The sequence below is a fragment of the Procambarus clarkii genome, chromosome 52, assembly GCF_040958095.1.
Source record: "Procambarus clarkii isolate CNS0578487 chromosome 52, FALCON_Pclarkii_2.0, whole genome shotgun sequence".
NCBI lineage: Eukaryota > Metazoa > Arthropoda > Malacostraca > Decapoda > Cambaridae > Procambarus > Procambarus clarkii.
The window spans coordinates 28287811-28314204 of NC_091201.1; the positions used below are offsets into that span (position 1 = coordinate 28287811).

The window sequence follows — 26394 nt, forward strand, 5'->3', positions numbered from 1 at the left end:
AAGGAATTCCCCCACTTCACTTCTGAGGAGTAAAAATTAATAGAAATAGGGAAACTACACAGGTGTCAGTATGATCATAGCTTTCCACCAGGAAACAGAAAATGGGGTCGGGTGCGCTAAACAGATGGAGTCGACATCAAAGGAAGAGCATACAAAATTGCATAAAGTTTCACTGTGAAGATGCTAGTCTCCAAGGGGTGGTAGTACATACAGGTTTGGTCAGGAATTCAGTGAAGTAGCCAACACTGTCAGCAGACATAGACTTGTCTATGAATTGGGCAATGGAATGGGAGTGCAAAGAAAGGGATTAGAGGATAAGGCATTTCCTAACAGTGGGAGGGGTAGAAGCCTTAATCATTGTGGGTCAAGATCTTACAAAATTTAACAAGTACACTCCTCCCTGGGTGCAAAGATGGAACAACTCTAGGAGATATATTGCAAATGTGAACCGAGAGAAAATCTTACAAGCGAGACATTTGTATGGAAAAAGAAGGTGATGAAAAGGAACAGAGACCCACCGAGGAGTAACAGCCAAAGCGCGGTACAGGCAAGAGTGAGGATGTTGCAGGGATCATAGGTGGTAGCAAAGGTAGTAATGATTACAACAATCCTGTAGACAGGATGCCAGTTTCAACATACAACCTCTGAGAAGAGGACAAATGAAAGGCACCAAAACCGAGGTGTAAGCCAGTATGATGCGGAGCATTAAGACAACACCAGAATTGAAGGAGAGGCAGAGGAATAGGCAGGGAAGCCATAAATGTTTAGACAGAACGGAGAGGAGTGTGTGCCTATCAGTTCCCCAGGAAGTACAGTACGTGACAAGACTAAGGCAAGAGCCCTGGGGCATTCACCTCAAGAGGTGAGACATATGGGGGTGACCAAGACAAACGAGTATCAAAGATCAATCCCAAAAGATTAGCAGAATCCTTGAACAGAAGGAAATTACCATAGAGGGATGAAGAATGGCCTTCCGAGTAAAAGTTACAACAAAAGTTTCAGAGAATTCAAAACCATGATTAGTGGCCCAAGATGTTAATATAACACTTTCGCGCTCTCGGCGTTCAAAAAAAAGCATTCCCTATATGCTTTAGGTGCTTCGCGCGCCTACGCAGTAAGACCGAAAAAGTGTACACTCTTTTGACTGTCCTGATAATAATTGAAGGCGCACGTATTTAAATTTGGTATCACTGTGTTCGCAATAAAATTGTCTATAAGAACATATCTATAAAATGCCGCCAAACCATAAGGATTATCAACACCAAATAAAAAACTATTCAGATCACTAGCCGAGAGCGCCAAACAGCAACAAAATGTTTCCACTCTCTTAATGGTTGCGAAGCCTACAGTTGTCCTACATCGCTAATTGTGGTATCATTGGAATCGCAATAAAATTCTCTACGCGGACATATGCATATAAATATAGATTCAATGTCGTAGCCCACCCAAAACAGTGTGGGAATTGGCCGAAGTGTTACCCGCGGCGGCATATCGGCGAAACTCGCTTTGAAAAGTGTATATTCAATTCACTGTCCTGACATTATTTGTCGATGTATGTATATTCATTTTTGTACCAATGTGCTCAGCAATAGAATGTTCTATAAGAACATAAGTATTAAAGGTCACATAAGGATGCGTTCGACCGGCAACATATATAAAAACTACGTCGATTACACTCGTCGTGTCAATAATACAATTGTTTTGCCACGATGATTCACTGCCACGCCGTTTTCTTTTATAAGCTGTTCGGCTATTAGAGAAAACGTAAATTTCATGGCAAACATTTGTAAACTATTCCCAAGTTGATCGGATAATAAATGGATTTTATACAAATATTTTTGCTCGTGACTCGCTCGAGGGGCACGCCTACGGTATGATTAATAATATTGGTGCCGACGACGGTCTGCTGGAAAGCGCCAAAGTGATAATTATTAAGGAAGGAATTGAAAGTTGCAGCTGGTGTTGAAGGAAACTGCAGTCATCATCCCGACAGCACAGATAGATCATCAACATAAAGAGCCAAGAGTAGTCTTCAGTAAGCAAGCACTGAAGCTTTCCTTGGCTTTGAAGCATCAGTGACAAAGAGGACCACACTTTAGTTTATGTTTTGTCTTGGGGAATGTGCTCCAGCAAGAATTACATTCAGGATTGACACTGATATTCTCTTCTCCAAAGGATCCACTGCCAGCATCACCAGTGTCAACAGCTCGCTTCTTTTACAAGACGGGTTTGCCTCGATCCTTTACCAACTACACTAGGCTAGCAGTGCCCCCATTGCTGGCTCAAGGTATTGACTAGTGACTACTCAAGCTTGTACTATATTCACAAATTACTGCTGCTGCTGTTTTGGGTTTTGTCCAATTATCTGGATATCCTCATGGGTCACTAATGACCTAGGTGACAATTTCACAACCAGCATTCACCAGACAAGTGGACTACACACCAGTTACATAGCAATTGCTATCAGCATACATTCCAACCAACTTTTTTTACCATTTTTCCACTACATTTAATAATTTCTGAATATACTTCATCAATATGCTGAGAACATGTCACATTAACGGATCTGAAAAATAACCCAACACACGAGATAAAATTAAATGAAAACATTTTGGTCATCCTGGGCACTTATCAAGTCATAACCTGCAATATCTGCAGATTTTCCACATTTCATCTTTCTCAGAGATGTACTAGCCTCATCCATAGATATATGGCCTCTGCCCAAAGCACTATGCATGTTAGTGACTTTACAAAAATGTAAAAACATCAATGCTTTGTACTCTCATAAACCCTCTTTATTATATATATCTATCTCGCCTGACTTGCATTCTTGTACCCTTCTTTCATGATCATATCCAATCATGTTTACATTAACACCTCTTTTCTTAGTTTAACCCACTGGATTATCAAAGTATTCTTCCCAACTAATTTTAATCTGCACTATTTAGTTTTCTCTCATTTCTTGAAGCATTTCCTTACTTCTTTCCACAAGAGCTTCCTGTTCCTAAATTTGTAATATTTAAATTTAAATCGGAAAGGAAAGCTCAATCAGCTTGCAAAAATCTGACTGCTTTCTTTAAATGCATTCATTATGTCAAATTGTTTATTCACAATTCACTAGCATTTTGATTAAATTCAGAGGAATGTATTATTACAGTAACTCGGGTATAAGTAAATATGGATAAGGGTTATTGTTTATTAGTTTCTTCTGGCTGATAAAGAATGAAGACTAGCAAATAATCATACCCTGAAAGCATGAAAGAAATAGACTAGGTCTGGCTACAGCCAATTATGTGCAAACAACTATTTCCTCAGTCAAATACATCTTGTCATGTGTTTCCAAAAAAATGTACAAAAGTTATTTATATAAAGTTATGTTCAAGGTCTGTACATAATAAGTACATACATCTACACACACACACACACACACATATACCAACGCTAATCCTCTTTGTACCTTGTTTAAAAAAAAAAAAAAAAAATTAAAATAATTTGGCTATCTACAAATCTTTGGGTTTCAATAATTTAACTAGACGAGAATGTGAATGGCTAATTATATCTAAGCCTCTAAGACAGGCAAGTATTGTGTGACGTGCAAATGCCACAATTACAAGCAACCTTTGGCAACATGAAAATATAGTTTGACAACCCAGGGAACAACCTCCAATGAAATTATGAGTTACACTTTTACTCATCTTTACTATAATGTACAGTATATATATATATATATATATATATATATATATATATATATATATATATATATAAAACTTTCACAAAAAATGAATTTGAACCTCTAGCAATAAAAAAAACTATTGAAAGTTTATTGAATTATTCAGAAGGCTGTATAAAGCACCACTACTTGTTTCTATTTAAATAAAAATATATATAAATATATATGTATCGATCTGTTGTAATTAAATCTTATTGCAAATGCACACCAAACTTTACAAAAGCTGTTCGGTAAAAGTTAAAATTATGAAAAGAGCTTAGAATTGTGTAATTAAATTTCTTGAGCTGAAGAAATTAAATTTCATCAGCTTTGACACGAGGTCAAAATCTTATGGAATTACCATCGCCTAATAAAAATATAAGCTCTATGGATTGTTTTATGTAGGACAATTTGCTTAATAAAATTAAGGAAAACTTTCTGCATTTATAGAATCAATTGATCCAAATGCTTGTCTCATATTGAAAAGTATTTAATCAAGAAAACCAGTCATACTAATTTCAGGAACAATATCCTCTGAATTACAACAGCAGGTACTCTTGTCAAGTGTATTCTCTACATTTAGCCTTACAATATCACAAAATTTGAAGATCACACATGATCATATTCCATAAAATGAACATACAGTACATGATACATGCACACATTAAAATACAGTACTTTTATCTGCATCTTTCCTCACTCGATTCTGGACTTGCATTATCGACAATTATACGAAGATACAAGTGGACATAGAAATTGCATCCAATATCCTAAAACACAAAATAAAAACCTTTTTTGTTTTTCAAAAAAAAAAAGTTAATGTTTTTAGGAAGAATACCACTAGCCAACACTCAAGATACAAGAATGTAAGGCCACCAGTCACTAAAACTTAATAGCACTTGGGAGTATCATCACTTCTTCATAAGTAATGCCTGAGATCACAAATCTTGTGATTTTACAAATGCCGCACACCATGTACTCTAAATCTGTACAGGCAAGTGTAGTGCATATTACCATGGTTACTATTTATTTTCAACTCAATAAGGGGAAAGTATTCATTATTTTCTTTCTTCACAATGAAAGACTGAAGGGGTTCTCCATTTTGGTCATATTCATAACTTCCTAAATGAACACCTTCATCATTCTCAGTAAAGAGACCCCATACTTCAAACTCTCGAGGGGCTGACTCAATTTCACCATTTGGCGAGAGAGATTTTGGGATATGTTCAAGGCTGAAGGCTGTTGGTTTCACGAGGCCAGCCAACTGAATTACAATATAACCTTGAGATCCCTTAAAAGCCCAGCACTGGCCTGGCATTCGGTCAGGTTGAATAATAGATCGAGGGTTGTTTGTAGAATAGTGATAAACTGGAATACCCAAAATTCTCACTTGTGCTTGATGGACCTGAAACACAGTTTGAAAAATTCTTTAAAGTAAATATATTGTACTTGTAATGTAAAAATTCTGCTTTATACAATGAATGTAAGCAATCTTTAGAATAGGTAAATATATATGAAAAATAGTAAAGATAAAAAGAAAAGGAGACAATTCGAGAGGTCAAAGTGAATAAAATTTTATTGTCGCTTCATTCTTCCCCCTCATTCTACTATTCTCCACCCCCTTCTTGACGGTCTCGCTTCATGCAGGTCGGTGTTCAATCCCCGACTGTCCAAGTGGTTGGGAATCTTTCCTTCCCCCCACCCCACCCCCATCCTATCCCAAATTCTTATTCTGATCCCCTCCAAGTGTTATATAGTAGTAATGACTTCATGCTTTCTTCTTATAGTTCCCCCCCCCCCCCTTTTCAAAAAAATTATTACAAAGTACTAGAAATACTTAACAAGTAAGGGAAAGAACAAATATTTTAGACTCATGAAAAATCTCACAGGGTGAGGAAGTCCTCTATAAAAGAATATAAAAGCAGATACTGCATTTCTTAAAAGCACTTCACTTAGGCTGACACTGACTGGCCTATGACACTCCCTTACCCAACCTTATTCATCTTGTGAAGTTTGGTGAAGCTAACCCCCAGGCATCTGGATTTCAACCACATACATTCTATTTTATAGATACAGATGTATATCTAGTACATCTTTCACATACAGTACTTCTAGTCATCAGAATAGCACTAATATACATACATAATTACCTTATAACCTGAGCCTTTTGATGCTTTTCAATGCTAACCATGTTAATAATGTAGAGTATGCATCATATTTATTATATGTATTTTTTAAATCCAATATTTATTACCTTGTTTCACTACAGTATACCCATAATAATAATAATACAAAAATTACAGAACAATGCCTTTCCACTATGAAAACCAGGTAATAATAATGAATATGTTCTACAGAAAATAAACCAGTTGTTTATAACATACAAATATAATTTAGCATACATAAATAAAGCTCACCTGGTAACTTTCGGTGCAGCGAGTAGAAATTACGTTTCCTCCAGCACTTTCCAAAGCGTGATCCACCATACCAGTTTTATCTGCATCATATTTTAATAGAGCATCTTTCACAATCTGAATCACAGCAGATTCATTCAGTCCAGCAGCAAAAGGCATTCCCGCAGGAATGAAGGAAAAATTTGCGCTGTTATTTTTAGAGATATTTACGGTTGCAGAAAATGTAGCATCCTCAGAACTGGTGGAAACTGATGAAGCTCCTGATGAGGCCCCTGCTAGGAAGGCTACTCTTTCCTCACCAGTTCCTCTCGCCTGGAAGAAAATGACCAAGTTACTTTGTTTATCTTTTAAATAATTTTCTTTAATTTTCCCACATTATAAAAATATTTTTCAATTCAGTTTCTTCTATTCTTCCACTTACGAACAACTGCTGCAGCACAGATCAATCACTTTCCACAATCAGAGAAGAAAGCACCAAAGTACAGAGCAGGAACCTAAATTTATCTGCACATCTGGCATCTTCAAGACTAATAGGAAATAGATACATAAATGTTCTTACACAGCCCCAGCCAGTGGTGTGCCACAAGACAAAACATTGTGCAAGATATCCAACCAGAAGGAAATTGATGATGAGCCAGAAGGCTCATCACCAATCAGCACGTGAGCAAGTGCTACTCTAAATACTGTACAAAACATTCTTTATGGTTTAACAGGCACAGCTTGCTGGTACTACATGAAGACCACTGGGAATATGTTCATGAACAAGACACTAGCAAAATGTTCAAATGAGATTCCTGCCATACACTACTTGCAGTCTAATCTGTGCTTTAAAACTTTCCACACTTTGTTGTTGAAAATGTTGGCCAATGGCACCAGCTGACTATCAAGATATTCAACAGATAGCTTTCTAATTGGATTTACCATGCTCTGTCTGCTACTTTAAGTACTTTATACCAGCTTACACAAACTGAGGTTGCTACATGTGGCAACTCTAACATAGTAGATAAATTCCCAAGAGTACAGTAATTGAATAAAATAAATGTCAGTCTTACCTTTGCATACTGTTCACCTGCCATATTTGTTCTCAGTTCCATTACAGCGTCTGCAACAACTGATGACACAGTCTCGTTCACTGCAGTGGAAATGGCAGCTGGCAAAACTGATGCAACCACCTCTGGCACGGCAACTGCAACAACACCTTGAACTTCTGCACTTACAGCCTCATGAACTGCATCATTCACTGCATTTGGCAAGGCCTTCGTAATAGCTTTGGGTACTGCACTTTCAACAGCCTGGGGTACAGCTTCTGATACAGCTGCTTTGACTGCATCAGGAACAGCATCAGACACAGCAGCAGCAACTGCTCTATCAACAGCTGTGTTTACAGCACCTTCCACAGCTACACTCACAGCACCTGCTACTGTTCTTTCAACAGCATCAGGAACTGCTGCAGTAACTGAGTCAGTTACAGCAGATGCCACAGCTTTAGGAACAGCTGAAGCAATGAATTCTGGTACAGCTTCTTTAACAGCAGCATTAACACTTTCATGCAATTGCTGTTTGGATGTATGAAGTGTATCCTGTATCTGTTCTGACACTTGCTGCCCCAACACAGCAGCTGCTGCATCTACTTTTAGATTCACTTGCTCAGCCACCTGCTCCTTTGATAATTCTGAAAACTGCGTATGCTGTAGATGGATCTCTGCACGTAGTTTCTCTAAAATGGTTTCCATTACAAGTTGAGATGTCTGTGCAACAGTTGCCTGAGTAGCTATCATTGATGCCTCTTTCTCTTCACCTTCTGATAAAAAATAAGAAAATGACAAATTATCAACTAAAGCTAAAAACACTAAGAAAAATAATAAAGTATAAATATTCCTTTGTCATTTGCTCTTGATGGATATTCCATATCTTTAAGAGAGAGGGAGAGAGAGAGAAAAAAAAAAAGTGACGATCTCACTTCATGCAGGCTAGCTTTCAATTCCCAACCGTCTGAGTGGTTGGGTACCATTCCTTTCCTCCTGTCTCATCCAAAATCCTTATCCCGATCCCTTCCAAGCACTATATAGTTGTAATAGCTTGGCACTTTCTCCTGATAGGGGAGGGGGGACTATTTGATTATTGAAAAACATCTGAACCAGCAATATAGTGAAGTGGACTCTTATGAAAGAGCAAACAAATACCAGAGACCAAAAATCTAGCCCATTATATATGACCAAAGGACAAAGACAAAGTAATATTACACAATACACCGAGTAAAACGACCTTCAAAAATGTTCTGCTTTGAATTCATAATCAAAGTTTTTTCATACTTACTAGGAATCTGCAAAAATTTACCTTTCATATGGGAACTACAAGCAGCCCTTGATTTGCAGGGTGGCTACATTCCCTCAAACTAAGACAAACTTAAAGGTAAAGTACATATATGGAACAGTGAAAGATAAATTTACGAGACCTCAAAAATTGAACTTTGTTCCACTTTTTGTTCAACAAAACACCCTGCTAAAATTAACAGTTAATGATCAACCACTTTTTAGCAACAAATTCAGCACAATGAAGTCCAGAATGCTTGGGGTATCATGAAGCATAAACACAACAAATAAACAACGAACAGTTTGTAAAGAATAAAAGTATGAACAACGAATAGTTTGTAAAGAATAAAAGTATGAACAACGATTAGTTTGTAAAGAATAAAAGTATGAAGTGTAGAAAGACAAGCACTGCCAAGAATGCAGAAACAGAGATCAGTGCAGATCATCAACTAAAATTCAACTGCACAGTTAAAAACTATAAAAGTCCCTCCAAATCTGAATGCAATTTCTTGCAAGTGTAAATAAAAACAAATTTATTAAACATTAAGAATACTCTTCCCAGTATAATGATTGCACATGTAACTCTTTAATTTTTTTATCTTAGATTTCTTCAATAGAAGAAGCAGTCATAAAAATGGCTTACCTAGAATATTCTTTGCTTGCATTGTTGCCATCAAAGCATTGAGTCTTGTTTCCAGTTCTTCTTTGGCAACGAAGTAACTTTTCAGCCAAGCCCCCATGTCTTTGGCACTCCATGACATTCGAGCTCCAGTATTACCTCCTGGTGTATGGTTTGAAGATAAATCAGGTAGACCCAATATATCACCTAGGAGAGTAGTCACATGTTTCTCAACATCAGCCAGGCTAACACTGGTATTTTTACAACAGCTTTTGACTTCTGTAGCTAAACTGGTGTGGTCATTCTGTACAAAGAAGTGTGCATATTAATTATACATCGATTAAATATCTAGGAATGGGTAATGAAAACTATTAATGTCGATAAAAAAAAATTAAAAAAATATTACCTCAACGATTGGACTGTTAGCCCCTTTTACGTGACATGCAGCTTTTTGTTGAGGTCAAATGACAATGAGCCTATACCTCGGTACACTGCAATCCAAATCAATCTCCAGCCAATTTCCTTTTTAAAATGGTTACTGTAATTGAAGAGGGTGACTAAGGCCAGCAGTAAGGGAGTTTCAGGCATCCCTCCACACAATCACAGCCAAACTTTTCACACGTATCCAAAACTAAAGGCTCAAACTTTTTCATAAAATAGCAGGGGATCGGTATCAGGACAACCTGCCAAAGAGGGGCTGGAAAAGGCAATACTGTATTGCAAAGCCCAGACTCACAAAGTGGCCGCAGCATGATGTACAATAATGTGAGAGGGCAGCTCAACGCTGAGCTGCCCTCTCAATATTTGTCAATCCTGCTGACAAATGGCACACAACTTAGGGTGACAAACTGCCCGAATCCAGCAGGCCAAGAAATGGAGGCAACAGTGATGGCCAATTAAGTTGAAAAGTGCTAATCAAATTTGTAATGTTTCTATACATTTCATGAAAAGATAGCATTTTTACCTTATGCAGTACTAACTATTTTAAGAATGTTTTAAAAAAATGGTAAATAAAAAGATTCATTTTAAATATGTATAAAGTGGAACTTTTTGCATAACCTTACCTATTGGTTAATTTTTTTCTGTGTGTGGGCAGGGGGGGGGGGAAGAGAGGAGGACTGGAACTAAGTATCATGACAAAATATTCTGAATGATCATCATATGCAAAAATGAAGTCATTAAATACTTAAATTTATAATGAAGACAAGTACCTTATTTTATTACACGGTGACATTACCTGCAAGTCAGAAAGTTCACTACTGAGCTGCTCAATCTTTTTTCTAAGATTAGCCAGCTGCTCCTTGTACTCTCGTTGGTTGGCCTCCAACTGCTTGCGATCCACCTCGGATGATCCCTCGATTTTAACCAAGCCAGCACCCAGCTGAAAAGTCGTGCAATGTTACTTATTTCTATGCAAGTTACATATTAATGTATTTTAGACAATGAGTATTATTAACAAAAGTGAGGAACTAGAAATTAAGAATAAAGAACACAGTATGAGGTAAGGGACAAGAAGTACATAGGGTCAAATTATACACAAGGCAGTTTGACAAAGCTTGTTTTCTTTGTTAAACATGTGTATATATACATTGTTAGGTTAGGAGGTATTAACTTGTATTCATCTGTGTTAGGTTAGGTTAGATTTGGTTAGGTAAGATCGGTAGGCTTTAAAATTCATTGGCAAACCATCTTGTTTACCAGCAAGTTTGTAAAGAATACAATACACCTGGTCTTATGAAGTGGTGGAACACTGCTGTGATGATTGCTAGTGTGGTGGTGATTATCATAGATAAATCAATGACAAAGTACTATAATCTGAACTGATTTGAGTAAATCATAACTATCATAATTAGAAAATTTCAGATTATGGAAAAACCTCATGCTTTCAACATGTCATTCATACTGTTATTCATCATTTTGCTGAAACATCTATTTTTTAATATTACTCCCTTGGATTTTATGGGCATTTCCTTTTTATTTGGTTTCTGCTAAAAACTTGTGCTCTTTTCATAGATATAACAAATAATGTTTTTAAAAATACCCCAAAAACTAAGCAAAATTGTTTAGAATTATATGACGACATAGCTGAAGTAACAACCTCAGGCCACAGGTGTGCTGAATGCATAAAATATCATATACAACAAACAAGTATCCTTACAAAGTAATTTTGTTTTAATTGGAAATTATGGGCAAGAAATTTATTCAGCCCCCTCTTTTTCCTACACTTTATTTGTGTTTTTTAGTTAAGGTTGCTATACATAAATGATAATTTTGTTTAATTTTACCAGATATGAAAGTAATGCTCTTTCAGTTATTAATTCAACATACAGATCTTCCTACCTAACAATCTCTAATACATAACTTAATATCTTCTTTCGTGTTCTCTCCTCTTACAAAGACACTAACCACATGGATAAACTATCTATACACACACTAAGTACCTTCAACTTTCCAAGCCCTGTTCACATCTTCAAATTCTCACCGGGATTAAGAATAACAAGGTCATACTGTACTAAATTTGATATTTCAGAAAAAGCTATTTAACACTGGTTCACACAAGGAAATTAAAATTATTCACAACAGCAGTAATAAAAAATACGTACCAAATCTAGTTGTTTTAAAAGGTGTTCGTGCTGTTGCTTCAGAGTCTGCATGTAACTGCTAGTCTCTTGAGATGTTGAGCTTTGCAGTTTAATTTCATTCCATAAAGATGTTGTCTCGGTCTTTATTGTACCCATTTCTTTTTCCATTACTGATCTATAAGAAGAACATTACCGAAGAGAATATGAGTACACACTATTGGACAATAAAATTGCTTCATATATAAGTGTGAATTATGTTTGAAATATTACCGAATAATTATTCTTTACTTTTTACGTTTGATTGAATGGTAAATGGAGGATGGTGCCCCAGAAGCATGCAAGTAATGAAATTATAAGTTTAATAAATTTAGAGACTATTTATGAGTACAAACAAAAAGAACAACAGTGATCTTTGAGTAAAAGACAAACTAGACGAATTTGAACATTAAGTGGAAGATTAAGTGAACATTTTACTCTAACAATTATATATTGTTAGAGTAAAAATGCTAAGATGGTTTGTGGTGTTGCATAAACTGGTAGATGAATGAGAGGAAGTGGTAAGAACAATTGATAAGAAAATGAAGTAGCGAGGATAAAAACTCTTATAAACTATAAGAGACAGAATGAGAAGAGAGGAGAAACAGAAAAAGAAACAACGAGCAAGATAGACAAATGAAAGGTGGTGGGGAGGGGAAATATAAACTGGCAAAGAATGGGTAAACCATCATTACCACAAGGGGTAACGTGAAGTTGAGAGAAAAAAACGATCACCAGGTGCCAATGCAGTATGTTTATAAGGAACCGTCAATGGGGCTCCAATATTGCTAACCCCATGATAGTGCTGCTATGGGTCAAGACCATCCTGCACACTATGGGTATAGTTGTAACACTGTAAAAGTGTTTGGTTTAGTTTATTTAGAATATATATAGAGTACATGAGTCACAGACAAGGATTTGGGAAGGCGCAAGTTGTCGGCCTGAGATCTCACACCTCAAAGTGTTAATGACCCCAAGTGACCTGAGGTCAGATCATGTGAATTTCACCTTGCTTCTACTAATCTTATAAGTGGAGCCTGGTAGCCTTCAAACTTGCCGACGTTTAAGGAGTGGCTTGGTAGAAAGCCGGAGGCTATGTACTTGTGGGCGGATCTAGCTACTAGGTTCCCCAATAAATACTCGGAGAACTATCGATTCGAGAGCATTAAGCATTAAGAGACAGAAGAACGGCAGTCAGCAGAGCAGAGGAGACGGCCCTAGCAGGGAGGCTGTCGGCCGGCCGGGCGGGACAGTCTCTGTCAGCTATAGACTCCCTGTAACACTGTAAAAGTGTTTGGTTTAGTTTAATACATACATAGAGTACATGAGTCACAGACAAGGATCTGAGAGGCGCCAGTTGTCTGCCTGAGATCTCACACCTCTAAGCGTTAATGACCCCAAGTGACCTGAGGTCAGATCATGCGAATTTCACCTTGCTTCCGCTAAGCTTATAATTGTAGTCTGGTAGCCTTCAAACATGCCGACGTTTAAGGAGTGGCTTGGTAGTGCCGGAGGCTATCTACTTGTGGGCGGAGTTAGTACTAGGGTCCCCAATATATACTGAGGGAGCATAGAGTATTAGGCATTAAGGGAACAGCAGACGAACAGCAGAGCAGAGAAGACGTCCCTAACAGGGAGGCTGTCGGCCGGCAGGGGCGAGACAGTCTCTGTCAAGCTACAGACCCCCCCCCCTCTCTATTCGACTTAGACTCAGTCCTCGGTGAGTGAACATTAAGGTGACTTGGTCGTGTTTACATATGTTGTGTGATGATCAGGGGCAGTCAAGTTGTAGGGTTCTCGAATTCTTGGATGATGACTCACTTTGCATATTAAACTGGAACATTTAAATTGAATTGCTAAATTATGATACTTCATGGGAAATATAATTATGAATTTATTATTTAAATTGTGTTTAACTTTGTTCCCTAGAGATTTGAGTTGAGGTGAGAAAGCCTCTGTGGTTACTGGTTTCATGGTTTAGAATGAGTACATGATAAAGATGGGACCATACTAATAATGATCTCTTGATAACATCTTTGGTGAATATTGTGATACAGACAAGTTCCATTCCTTGTCTTGTATGTAATGATCATGAATGGATGGTGGCAGTATTTTGTCTTCTACTATCTACTCTTCTACTTCTACTATCTACTTTCTACTTCTACCTATCTACACCTCTCCCTCCACCCCTCTCTGAACTCTCACTTTCAACTAATGACCCTCCTCGCTCCTCCCACCTCCCTACCTCTCACCCCAAACCCTCACTAATTACTTCACTATTCATTTCTTTCCTTTCATTTTCTCTTATACGTTTGTGGCAATGATTCTGTATTCTAGAGCTCTCTCTAGAGTTTCGGGTAACTGATCAAGTGACGGCGCCTTGTAGTCTTAGCACCTAGGTAGTCAAATACCTAGGTTACAAGGTGTTGAACGAGAGAGGTTGCCTTAGGAACTCTGGGAGTGCTCTAGAATAGTTAGCTAACTGGGGACGGGATAACGGACTAGAGAGAGCCGTTTCCCCCAGCCTCGTTAGTTAACTGGGGGGTGGAATAATGGACAAGATAGAGCTATTTCCCCCACCCCCCCGTTACATAGTGTTTATAGAGAAGGCTATAGAGAAAATTAAAAAAATGTCAATATACAAAGATGAAGTCTAAAGTCAACATACAGTAAAAATCATGCAGATGGAAAATACAAGACTAGCATAAAAATGGAAAACCTTTGATACCCTTGCATAGAATACTCACTTTACAATGTTAGAAACATCCTCAACTGTTAAATGATCCTTATTAGAACTTCCAGATGTTGCAGTAGCAATGAGGACCTTCAATTCTTCACTGTTCAATACTTTGCTAACAACTTCTTCAACTGATACACCACTAGTATGCATGTTCTGCTCAGTATCTGCGGATGGCTGCGGTAATACTGTAGCATCCTTTAATACTTTTCCTGTAGGCTCTGATGATTGGAAGAATGGTGATACAAGCTGCAATAATAATAAAAAAAAAAGGTGCAAATATGTCAGTAAAACACATTAATAAATACATGTCCAGTATTTAGCCATTTATAGTACTATATTACAAAGCAGCCTTTAAGTCATAAAAATATTAACATTTATACAATATTAATACTACCCACCACTTTGGTATTACTGATGACTGAAGAGGATGTTTCCACTGCTACAGATGACACTGTGGTTGCAGCAGAAGTTATGAAACCAATGGTACTAATACCAACATACATCAGTGAAGTCCAGAATCCAGATATTAGGTACCACACTAGTGACCAGATTGAGCTCAGGAGCCAGAGGACGAATGATGCAGCAACGCCAAGGCCTTCAGAAATACTCATCACTAGCCACAGCCATCCAGTCCAGAGCCAACTTTTTGATGCCTGGATTACATCTGTGGTGCTCGCATACTTTTCCGACATCCATTCCATTGGAGAGAAACTTGAAGCCCAACTATTCCACGACAGATTTTCTGTATTTACCGTTTTCAAATCCTCAGAACTCTGATTAGTGCCAATAAAAGGCAGAAAGAGGCCAGTCACATAAGATACAGATGAAGAAAATAAACTCAAGATTGCCAAGACTAGATAGTAAAGGTATTCCAGTATTAAGTAAAGAAACTGCAAAATGTATTCTAAGCAGATTTGTACAGCAGATCCAAGCCATGAAAACATGCCCACAATTAAGGTCCACACTGATAGAAGACCTGTGTAGCAAGCAGATGCTAACCACGACACTATGCCTAGTGTACATTCCTGAATATAAGTAAAGCTATGGGATATGTTTGAGGTCACCCAGAATGTGAGGTCAGATGCAGAGGTCAAAATTAAAGGCAAGAAAGAGGGTCCATCAGTTTCTGTGGGGTGAGTAGTATCACCTGTCTTGGCACGAGACTGCGACAGCCACCAGTAAGCTGTTAGTAGAGAAAATTTATATTAGCTTGTCATTCTTCTGATAACATGAATTAAGATTTATCTCTATGTACACAATAATTGTGAATAAAACTAAGAATCATTTAATATAAAAAATTAAATTAAAAAATTGAATGAACAATAATTCTTGAAGCATGTAACACAAACTACTAAATGAAGCATAGTAGTAAGTATTAAAGTTCTCTTCAATCCTCTTATCACTACAACCCAGTACCAAACCGTATACAAATCATGTTATCAGGTGAATGTTTGATTAGCATTATAGAAGGTCATGTCATTTCTTTCATAGCTTTGATGCCAATTTATATTACATCCCAATACAAAATTTAGCTTAAAAGCAGACAATCAAGGAGTTGAATAGCCTTAACACATGAATTAGTGATTTAATAAATCCCTAATATTCATGCATCAGGATACAAAACGTTTCTACTCTATTCAAGCTTTTAAACATTCATGTGTAAATTACTTGCAACATTTAATCACAAGATGCACTAAAGGTACAGGAGCAATGATTGAAATCTTAATAGCATCAAGCATTCTGTGACTATTATGCAGATGCATTTCTCAAACTGACATTCTTGACCCCCACACTTGCAGGCAGAAAATACACAATGAAGATAGATGAAAGAAATTTGATTTATTAAAGTAAATATTTGTTAAGCCAAGAGTCAGCTTCTGAGACATTGGTCAACGTGTGCATGTCATGTTGGGCTTGTGGGTTGTAGTAATCTGAAAACAACAAGTTGCACATCTCATTTCTAATCAAGTGACTTCAAATGTTTAAGGTAATATTGTCAAGCTCATAAGCAACAGATTAGCAGTTTAAATCAATTAAAAATACACAAATCAGAAATAAAGGTACAAATGATTAATGCATAATTTGATTATTATTAATTGAAACTTGTAGCAGTGAAAATGCAGATCAGTAATTGACCTACACTTATGCAAACAAAAAAGTTACTCAAATAATGTAAACACATTAAAGGATTGTATGAAGTGAGAGGGTAGCCAAGAAAAAGACTAATTTACTGAAGAACCTGCTCTCTGGTGTCACTTCCAAGGGCAACCAAGTCACTTTGTATCTATTGAAGTTAAGCCTCAAATGAATTCATAAATCAATCATTTCTATACAATAAAATTTATTGAAGAGCACATAAAATTGTTCAGTATTTGGTCTATGAATCTTTTTAGTGGTCACTAATGCATAGACGTGTGCACCATAGCAAATGTGGTTTGGATACAACCTCCGGCATCCACAATATTCAGTATTATCGTACTTCGCAGGTTTCCCCCACAGTCTGTTTACTTGCCGCTGTTAATGTCACTTCATATCTCATTGGTGATTACAGTCTTACTAAAATCCTGTACAGCACTACAAATTTGCTACATAATGCATAAACTGTACTATTTATAATTTGGGAAAGTATGTTGGAGCAATATATATATATATATGCAAATAAATTGCATTATGTTATACACAGTATTAATCTGAAGAGTATACAGCTATGTATACCATTTTATCTCCAGGTATAGATAAAGAAGATAAAATAGGCCATTAAAGATGCAAATTTAATTCTTCTCTCAAAATCAGATGTTACTGTAACAAAAATTAATAGTACAGTTTAATGTCTTGCTCTATAAATGGCACTATAAAATCCATGATCGTAATCGATGACCCTAGGGAAGGTAAGCAGAGCATGGAAGGCTGGGGCGAGGATGCAGAAAACTTGAGCAAGGAACTGGATACAAGCTGGAGGAGGGAAATACAGCGCGCTGGCCCAACCACCATGGATATGACTTGCAGCTAATGCTGTAGACGGGTGGATTGATGGGGTTTACATGTAACTCGCAGTCGAGTACCACAGGAATTCCCGAAGGGCAGTCGGTGAGGCTGGCCAGTCATCTGGCCTAGTGGGATATAGCCTAGTGTTACAGGATGATGGGGGTTCTAGTCCCAGTTCCCGGGAGTTGGAAGTCTGGTCGGATTTTCTTCAAGTGTTGTAGTCACAGAGGTAGTCAACGCTGTCTTGAGGGTCGACCACGCGAATGAGCCATCCTGCTGCTTTGAACTTGCTGTCCCAGTATTCATTATGGACGTCTAGAGTTCTTTAGTCTGGACCCTTTGGCAAGTAGGTAGTTGTCTCGTCAGATCCAGCTGGAGCCGACTGCCTGGAAACCTGTCAGTCCTGTTGGTGTCGCCGAGGGGTGTGGTGGGGGTGATGGTGGCCAGGCGGCTGGAGAGGGGGCGGGAGAGTCGATGACGTCGCATGAAGCATTAGAGTCAGTCGAGTCGTGGTGGTGGTCAGCTTCCGTAGGTTTGCCTTCGGTGTCAGTTGAGTCTTCGGAGTTGGCTGTGTTGTCATGGTCGGCTGTGTTGTCATGGTCAGCTGTCCTGGGGGCTTCTGCCATCCCAGTTAGTGGGATGAGCTTGGGGATTGTAGAGTTTGGTCGTGTTCCTGGTTAAGACCGGGAATTCCAACGGAAGTGGGTTTGCTGGTCAAGGTGAGGAGGTGGTTGTCATCATCTTTATTTCCTCCTGCCAGAGGAGACAGTCAGGTGAGACTGCAGAGTGTGGGCCACTGCAGAGCAGGCAGCGTCGGTGGGAGGATGTACAGGCCGTGTAGTGGTGCTCCTGGGCGCAGAGACCATCTCTGTGCTGGCTTTGTGCACTTCCTGGTGAAGTGGGAGTACTGGTAACACTTGAAGCACTGCCGGACCTCTGTGTAGCGTTTCTGGGTCACTTAGACAAGTGATATAGCGATGCCATAGCATTTGACTCCCTAGTCTGTAACGTGTCGCCGGGATGGCCATGCTGAAGATCACCTTCAGTGTTGGTCTGCGGCTGAGGACGGCATTGGTGATGGTCTTGGCCGCTACCGCGGTCAGTGTTGGGTCCTTGGTGCGAACACTGGCGAGGATGATGTCGCCGTGATTGGTTATCCATGTGCTAATACTTCTGGTAAACGCTGTCCCATCTACCAGGTAGCGTCGTAGTGGCCTGAGGGTGGGGCTGGCGTCTTTCACGGTGATTGTGACAGTGGTCGCAAATATCTTCTCAAGGCCCAAGTCGCTAGAGAAGAGCAGGTGAACACCCTCTCCTGTCTCCAGGATATCAGCCGACAATACGTTTCCGGTGGTGGTGATCTGCTCAAATCTCACTGGTGGAGAGAATGAGGTTATCCTGAAGGCGAACTTTGACCCTATGCAACATGGTACAGGGCAGTCCTGAACCATAGGAGCTTGGGATGGTAGTACAGATCCTTACCACCCTCTCAATGGGTCACAGTGGTTTTCGATGTCGTGTGGAGTGGCTCAAGCTTGCTGGTGCTCTACCCGACAATGCTCATTACATAAGGAGGCCCTCCATCGTCTCCCATGTGTTACAGAATGAGAGTAGTGCTGACCTAGTGAAATGCACCTTGCCGACTATCACACAATTGGTCACCACGATACTGTTTTACTCAAATCTTATTGCTTCCTTTGAATCATGGGTAAATTTCTCTCTCAATTTCATCACTTTCTTCATTTCCATACAATAGAATAACTTTAAACCATATTTTAGTAACCTAATTCTTCTATACACCAAGTACTATAAAAATGTTACACACACATTAATCCAAACATACAGTAAATGGTAAGTTATCTAGCAACTACCATAACAGAAAAAGATGGAGAGTTGTAAGTCATGTTCAACATACCTTAGCCTACACATTTGTTAAGCAGAAATAAACTAGCTTATAATCTAACTTTATTAAATAAAATATTAACTACAGAAGATACATTTTGTTTGCACGTGGGCAATCGAAAACACTGCCCGAGGTGTTGGTGCCAGTGCTATGTATCATCCAGCCTGACTGAACGTTCCAATTGTAGAACAAGCCAGCACTTACCTTAGAGAGAACCCAAATTAATTACTCAAATATGCTCTTCATAACTCAAAGCCCAATTTATAGTTACAGCAGCATCATAACTTTTCACAAATCTTATTTTAAGAGTGGTATTCTGGTACTGTACTGTAAAATATCAGCTTGGTTCAACCACCAATACACTACACTACTTCATTTACTCATTACATGTAATTAAACTTTTATGACAGCTAAACTATCAGGTAAAATGTTATCAGAAAATACTTTCGAGCACTTATTGTTAATGTGTGACGGTAAACATTCAAGACAATATGTAGACAAGATTCCAATGATTGCTATAACTGTATAAAGAGAGAATAAGCAGCAGTTCATACAGGAGCCAAGAAAATAATATGACATTTTCTTTAACATGTAAACTATACATAGTATAGTAGAACTCCAGTAAAATAACTCGCCCCAACAAATTCATTAAAGGTTCATAAGATATTCTATCATACGGATTATAATTTGTCAGTTTGTTTGAGCATGATCACACACACACACATTCTATTTGCTGAAACGAGTGTATTTATTATACCCATTTTCCAATCTTGAGCAAGCGTTACCAATTTCCACAGTTCTATATAAAACAGCCAAACAGCCAGCAACGATACACTTACCAACAAGAGCCAACAGTAGGAGTATAAAAAGAAGCGGAATCCAAAGTAAAATTGGATTTTTCCTCAAACGGTTCCTTGACGATTCAAATAATTCTGTTGTTACTGTCATCACTTTCCGTCTGGAGGTGTTCATAGTAGAGAAAATTGAATATTTTGAGGACGTTTCTGAAGTTGACGACACACCAGTGTCAGCAGCAGTAGCAGTAGTTAGTGCTCTAGTAGCCATCATGATGATAGATGTGGTGATTATTGTACAAATTCTTGTTATGGTCTGCCATGTATTCTTGGTCCAAACCATTACTGTACCTGCAGCAAATGATTAGATGAGAAAAAATTTACTGTTCAAGCCTACTTATGCATATTACAGTACAGTACATGTAAATGAACAGAGCAGGCTTCAAGTACAAAAACTGGTAAAGAATGTGACATGATAATGGAATAGGAAACAATACTCTCAGATTTATGTTAATTGTACTCGGCTGCTAATAAAAAAAAAAAAGTACAGAATGTGTGTAGGCTTTCCATTATTTTGTTTTAGCATATACAGGATGAAAATTTTTATAGTACTTTGAATGTAAAAACCAGACAAAATTTATATTCATATTCAAAATTACTCTGCACAAGTCACTTGTGGCTGGAAACAAAAATTACTTTAATAAATAAATGCCCCTTAAATTTATTATCTGCAGTTTTTCTCTTCACTGAACCCAGTGTTCACCAGATACTGATACTGCTCAGGAAATTTGGGATACTCTACCAGCTCATATACCACATTAGCCAGTAATTGACCATATTAAAATGCCTACAGGGAGTTTAGCGAATCACAATAATCATCTGGATAACAGTCAAATTAGGTTTACCAATTTGTGACATTTTGGCAAGCAGGAACCAAGTGTATTCGTGATGTATGTGAGGTGGTTGTGGGTAAGTAAATCTTGGATTGGGAGAGGTGGTGCCCTCTGGCAGTGATGATATGGTGCAAGATTTTGTAAATGGCAAATTAAGGCAATCAAGGTTTCCCCACTGCTACTTACAAATGTCATCACTGAATTCTGGAAGGCTTGCACTTGTGAACAGACCTTCTAAACATCAGTAATTTTGGATGGATGGACACTAGTTTCCAACGCTTTCCAACCATCTTTTTATGTACAAAGAAACTTATTCCCAAGGCAGTGCCACATGTCACTTGTCTGCCTGTAGTTTGCAAGCCTTCTACACATGCAGCATATTCAGTACAGTATACATTTGCAATCAGCAGAATATGTAGCTAAACGAAGTAGTATAATTACACCCAATCAGTAAATTCCGAGTAAATACAAAAATTTTATTTCAGACGCTGAGTAATATAAGGGACACCACTTCTGATGCAATTGTGAGGACCCATAGCCTTGAAGAAAGAAATAAAGAGCATTCAGAGAAAAACTTGCCAATTTACTAATACATATGAATATTACTATCTCTAATATTAAAGTACATACTTTCAGGTCTTTCTTCCTCTTCCAAATCTTCTGCAATGGCTCCTTTGGCTAGTGTGTATCCTTTAGACGTTTCAAGTAACAAAGTTGATTTTGAACGAGATCTATTGATGGGGGTGGCTGAACGACCCAAAGGAGTACCACTTCTTGCCGTTAGTGGTGTGGCACGCAGAAGTACAGTAGATTCTACACCATCACCGTCACTTTCTGTGTCTAACCCCCGGTGCAGCGTTCTGGTAGTTGTAAATGCTATAGAACAAAGTAACCAATATTAAAATGAGAACACATTGCCCTGAAAAATTACAAATTCATTCTTTTTATTAGAAAACTCCATTATTGAAAGATTCACTATAATTTCTAAAATTAAACTTCAAGGAACTTCAATACTTACAAGAAGAGGTAACAGTTCTAGTAACAGTTGAACCATTGACCTTAGGCACGACATCAATACTTTGGCTTCTGCTGGATCTCGGTCGTCTGGTGCGTACGACTTCCTCCTCTACTTCGCCATCGCTAGTATCTGAATCATATGATTTTAGCTATTTATATTTTAAAATCCTCATTTAGCAATGCAGCAACAATTTTTTTATTGTCTAGTTTAACAAATGTCCATACACACTTGGGCCTTAACATCACAAAATATACTCTATATGGTTTGAAGGCAACCAGTCAAAGAAGATAGCATCGATATTCCAAGCTGGCATATTTAATTCGCTTTGTCCATTCCAGCCAGCCAGTTCATCTGGCCTGCCCTGCCCTGCCAGACTGATCCAGCCACAGATTTATACAATTCCAAATCTAACAAGGCCTTCAGAATCACCCGATACCACAATAAATAAGTACAGCATATGCAAGGCACTCACAACAAACAAAAAATAATTAACTTAAAACCACAATCATACCCGAGAGGGCGTCCATTGATCGGAGTACAGTTCTTGTCCTGAGGTTAAGGTGACTTCTGTCAGTCTCGTGGGACATATCATGTGTTGAGGAGAACTCTGGGGACTGATGATACCCTAAATCCCCACCCCTCAGACCTCGACGGGACATATTGGGGGACCCGATTTTCCGGTCAGGTGTCACTCGATCACGGTATGTGAGCGACTCGCTATAGGTGTAATTTGATTTAGGCTGCTGTCTGTTGGCACAAAAGAAATAATATCAATGACAATAACATGAACCTTATACAAAAAAAAAAAAAAAAAAAAAAAAAATTAGTATAAGAAATATTATACTTTTTACTTATGCACACACACAAAGTTTCAAAGCATTATATGACAAAGTATGCTGGGAAGACAGGACACCACGAGCGTAGCTCTCATCCTGTAACTACACTTAGGTAATTACACTTAGGAAATTACACACACACACACACACACACACACATCTTTTGGCTGAGTGGACAGCGCTCGGGTTATAGTCTTAAGGGCCCCGAGTTCAATTCCCGGCAGAGGCAGAAACAAAGGGGGCAGTTTCTTTCACCTGGTACAGTACTAAGTTCACCTAGCAGTAAATAGGTACCTGGGAGTTAGACAGCTGCTACAGGCTGCTTCCTGTGAATGCGTGTGTGTTAGAGAAAGACATATTAGATGAAAAAATAGATCAGTTAGAAAGGCAGGGTCCAAGAGCTAATAGCTTGAATCTGCAGACACAAACCTTAAAGACACAAATGTGGGAAAATTTATACTGTATAAAATTTTATTCCACAGAAGATGATGAGAATAAAAAAAAGTACTGTAATTGCAACCATGGATACTGAACTGCCAGCCAACAAAAACTAATTTCAGGGTGTTTACTGAGGAACAGGCAAGAAATTGTTATGCGCAGGTTAGTGAAAACTGAGGATTTGATAAAGATTTATAAAGGAAAACTTATTTGAAAATGGCATTTCCCAACAGAAGGAAGAAATTAATAGCTTGACTGACAAGGTGAAGAGACAGGACGTACAAATCAAATTGCCATTGAAAGAGAATGAAATGTGGGAATTGAAGGGGGTGAATTTTGAAGAATTAAACAGGAAAATAGATACATATGGTGAGAAACTTGGAAAATTCCCACATGCTACCAAAAAATAGGGAGTTAGGTAAGGACATCATAAGGGAAACTTCATGGACAGCTCAAGTAGAGAAGTTACCAAACGAATAGAAAAGTACAATGAGGAAATTAAAGAAACAAATGCACAAGTAATGGATTCTAGAATGTTTTACATCATGTATAATACTGAACACTGCTACACAAATTTCTTCCTTCTAACTATGGTAGGTATCACATTTGCAACAAATACAGATATAGTACAGTACTTGTGAGTAAAGTTGGCATCATTTAACCTCTTGTGATACAGGCAAATAATAAATTATACTTTTTTTACTTGGATGCAATGCATGTCCAGCTATTTCAACATTTAACTTTTTTATAGTTTAATACGTGGGAAAGTGAGCATGAGTGGCATTTTATATAGTAGTATTTCTGGTGTTTGTAGGAATTGTGGTGGATAGATACAAGGTTGTTCTGTGTAGCTGGCAGGGAATGCCACTAGGATAAAAGGTTAAAACAAAGAAAGCAAAGTGTCATCCTAAACAGAACTGAATCTGACTGGAGAGATGCGGCGAGTGGGATATTGCAAAGGTCCATTTTGGGGCCAACCCTTTTTGTCATATGCAGTACGTACTGTACATCAGATTTATGATAAAGTGGGAAGTGAAAAATGAGATTAAAGCCTTAAAGATATTTAAGTGAACTTCACAAATGGTTGGAAGACTGACAAGTGCTTTTTAATATAAAAATGCAAGACATTGCAGGTGGGACATAATATTCCATATTATAGCTAGCACATTAACAACATTACAGTGGAGCCTCAATTAACAAATTTAATCTGTTCCGGCATTGAGCTTGTCATGTGAAACTCTCGTCTTGTGAAATGAATTTCCCCATTTAAAATAATGGAAATAAAATTAATCCGTTCCACCACCTAAAAAAATGAACAAGATATTCGATTTTTTAAATAATGGAGCAGCAGTTCGTTCACACACAACAAACCTTTGGCTTTTTTTCCAAATTTTTTCATTTTTTTTATTTTCACTAAAAAAATTTCAATACTTTGCAACATTACAGCAGTCACCCCTTTACTTCCCATCATCATTAGCATCTTTTAAAAAAAAAAAAAAAAAAAAACGATTTGCAAAGGAATAGAAAAGAACAATGAGGAAATTTGAGAGAACCGAGAATTTGCGAGAACCAGCTGGAACACTAGGAAGCACCACATGGTTTTCTCGTTAATGAAGCGGAAGCTTGTCAATCAAGGCAAATTTTCTGCGAGGGGCTTGCTCGTTACTCAAAATGCTCGTAGATGGAGCCGCTTGTCACTTAAGGTTCCACTGTACCTTAATTTAAAGCAGATTGATGAAAAGGACGTTTAAGAAGAATCCATAATTCACTGAAAGTTGCACAACAGGTAGGAGCAACAGTATATATATAAAAAAAAAAAGTCCTAACCAAACTTTAAGAATTGTCGAGCAAACATTTAACTTCAAAGAAAAGAAAGTAGTTATTCAACTGTATAAATCTCTGGTGCACCCCCCCTTTGACTATTGTATCTAAGCATGGAGACCTCATCTTAAATAAGAAAAACATAGCCGCTTTGGAGAAAGTTCAACACTAGGCAATAAAAATAATTCCAGAATAAAGATCTGTTGACCCTCATACCAGGAACTGTCTAGGGCCACAGCATTAACAACACTGTAAACCAGACATGATTGGGCTGAGCTCGTCTAAATTTAAAATACTGAACAGTTTGGAGGATACTGACCCAGGCAACTTCTTCAAAATAAGAAATGTAGCAAACAATGAGCAACGGTTTCAAAATCGACAAGCTGCAATGTAGGACAGAAAACATACTTTTTCACCCATAGACACAGTGGTAACACACTTGCCCCGCACTTCGTGAGTGATTTGGCCTAAGTTCGTATCCTGGCCGGGGAGGAGTGACTAGGCGCCTTGACTGTGTACCTGTTTGCCCAGCAGTGAATGAGTACCCAGTTGATAAATGTTTGGCAGGACATATTCATGGGAAAATAGTGGGCAGAGCTTACCATGAGCTATGTGAAAGGAAAGCTCTCAGCCTGAGTCAGTAGTCATCTGTTCCTGTATCCACTTGGGGGGGGGGGGGGGAAAGTAAATGCGAAAGCACTACCAGGTGGTACACATTCACTGCTGGGTGAACAGAGGTAACAGTTAAGGATTGGTGCCAAGTCAATCCTCCCCAGCCCAGAAAACTTACCCAGGCCAAAGCACAATCGAAGCGCCGGGCAAATGTGTTACCATTGTGCTGCGGGGACATCTCAATAAAATCATCAGGACCTTTGACAAACCTTTGTCAAAGGTCATGTCCTCATAGAGGCCACTAGTGAGTGGCACTCACGTAAATTCTGGTAAACAATGTGCCCATATAACGAGTGAGCTCTGGTAATTGTCAAAAGCCTAAATGTTTTAGATTTAAGTCAAATGATGAGTTTTTGTTTTAATCGAGCTGCACTGTACAATAAGTAAAGAAGCCTTAGTTTTAGTATCATGCACAAGTGCTCTGTTCCAGTTAATTGACGATATTATATAGTCAACCATGCTGTCATTTTCCCCCCATATCCAGTGTATAGGTGACGATTATCGAGGCAGACGTAAACAAACTCTCGACACATGTACGTGTCTCCACCCACGTGACCCACACCATCTTAACCCTTGGCATATAAGTCGCACATGATCACCGCTAGTCAAGCTGAAGCGG

The 26394-nt window shown here is 38.3% G+C and overlaps 1 protein-coding gene across 14 annotated transcripts in view; it reads right to left on the reverse strand.

The window, feature by feature from the left end:
• Nucleotides 1–3182: 3182 nt before the first annotated feature.
• Nucleotides 3183–26394, reverse strand: part of LOC123763584 (uncharacterized) — a 114589-nt gene continuing 91377 nt past the window's right edge. For all 14 annotated transcript variants that reach the window (XM_045750756.2, XM_045750753.2, XM_069304559.1 and 11 more), the window contains 12 exons: nucleotides 22520–22755; nucleotides 22009–22137; nucleotides 21621–21866; nucleotides 20143–20448; nucleotides 14814–15598; nucleotides 14423–14661; nucleotides 11661–11814; nucleotides 10295–10438; nucleotides 9082–9361; nucleotides 7179–7927; nucleotides 6130–6438; nucleotides 3183–5117 (listed from right to left, as the gene is read on the reverse strand). In XM_045750756.2, the coding sequence (XP_045606712.2) occupies nucleotides 4668–5117; nucleotides 6130–6438; nucleotides 7179–7927; nucleotides 9082–9361; nucleotides 10295–10438; nucleotides 11661–11814; nucleotides 14423–14661; nucleotides 14814–15598; nucleotides 20143–20448; nucleotides 21621–21866; nucleotides 22009–22137; nucleotides 22520–22755 (4027 nt within the window). In that variant the 3' untranslated portion in view covers nucleotides 3183–4667. The remainder of the gene's footprint in view (nucleotides 5118–6129; nucleotides 6439–7178; nucleotides 7928–9081; nucleotides 9362–10294; nucleotides 10439–11660; nucleotides 11815–14422; nucleotides 14662–14813; nucleotides 15599–20142; nucleotides 20449–21620; nucleotides 21867–22008; nucleotides 22138–22519; nucleotides 22756–26394) is intronic.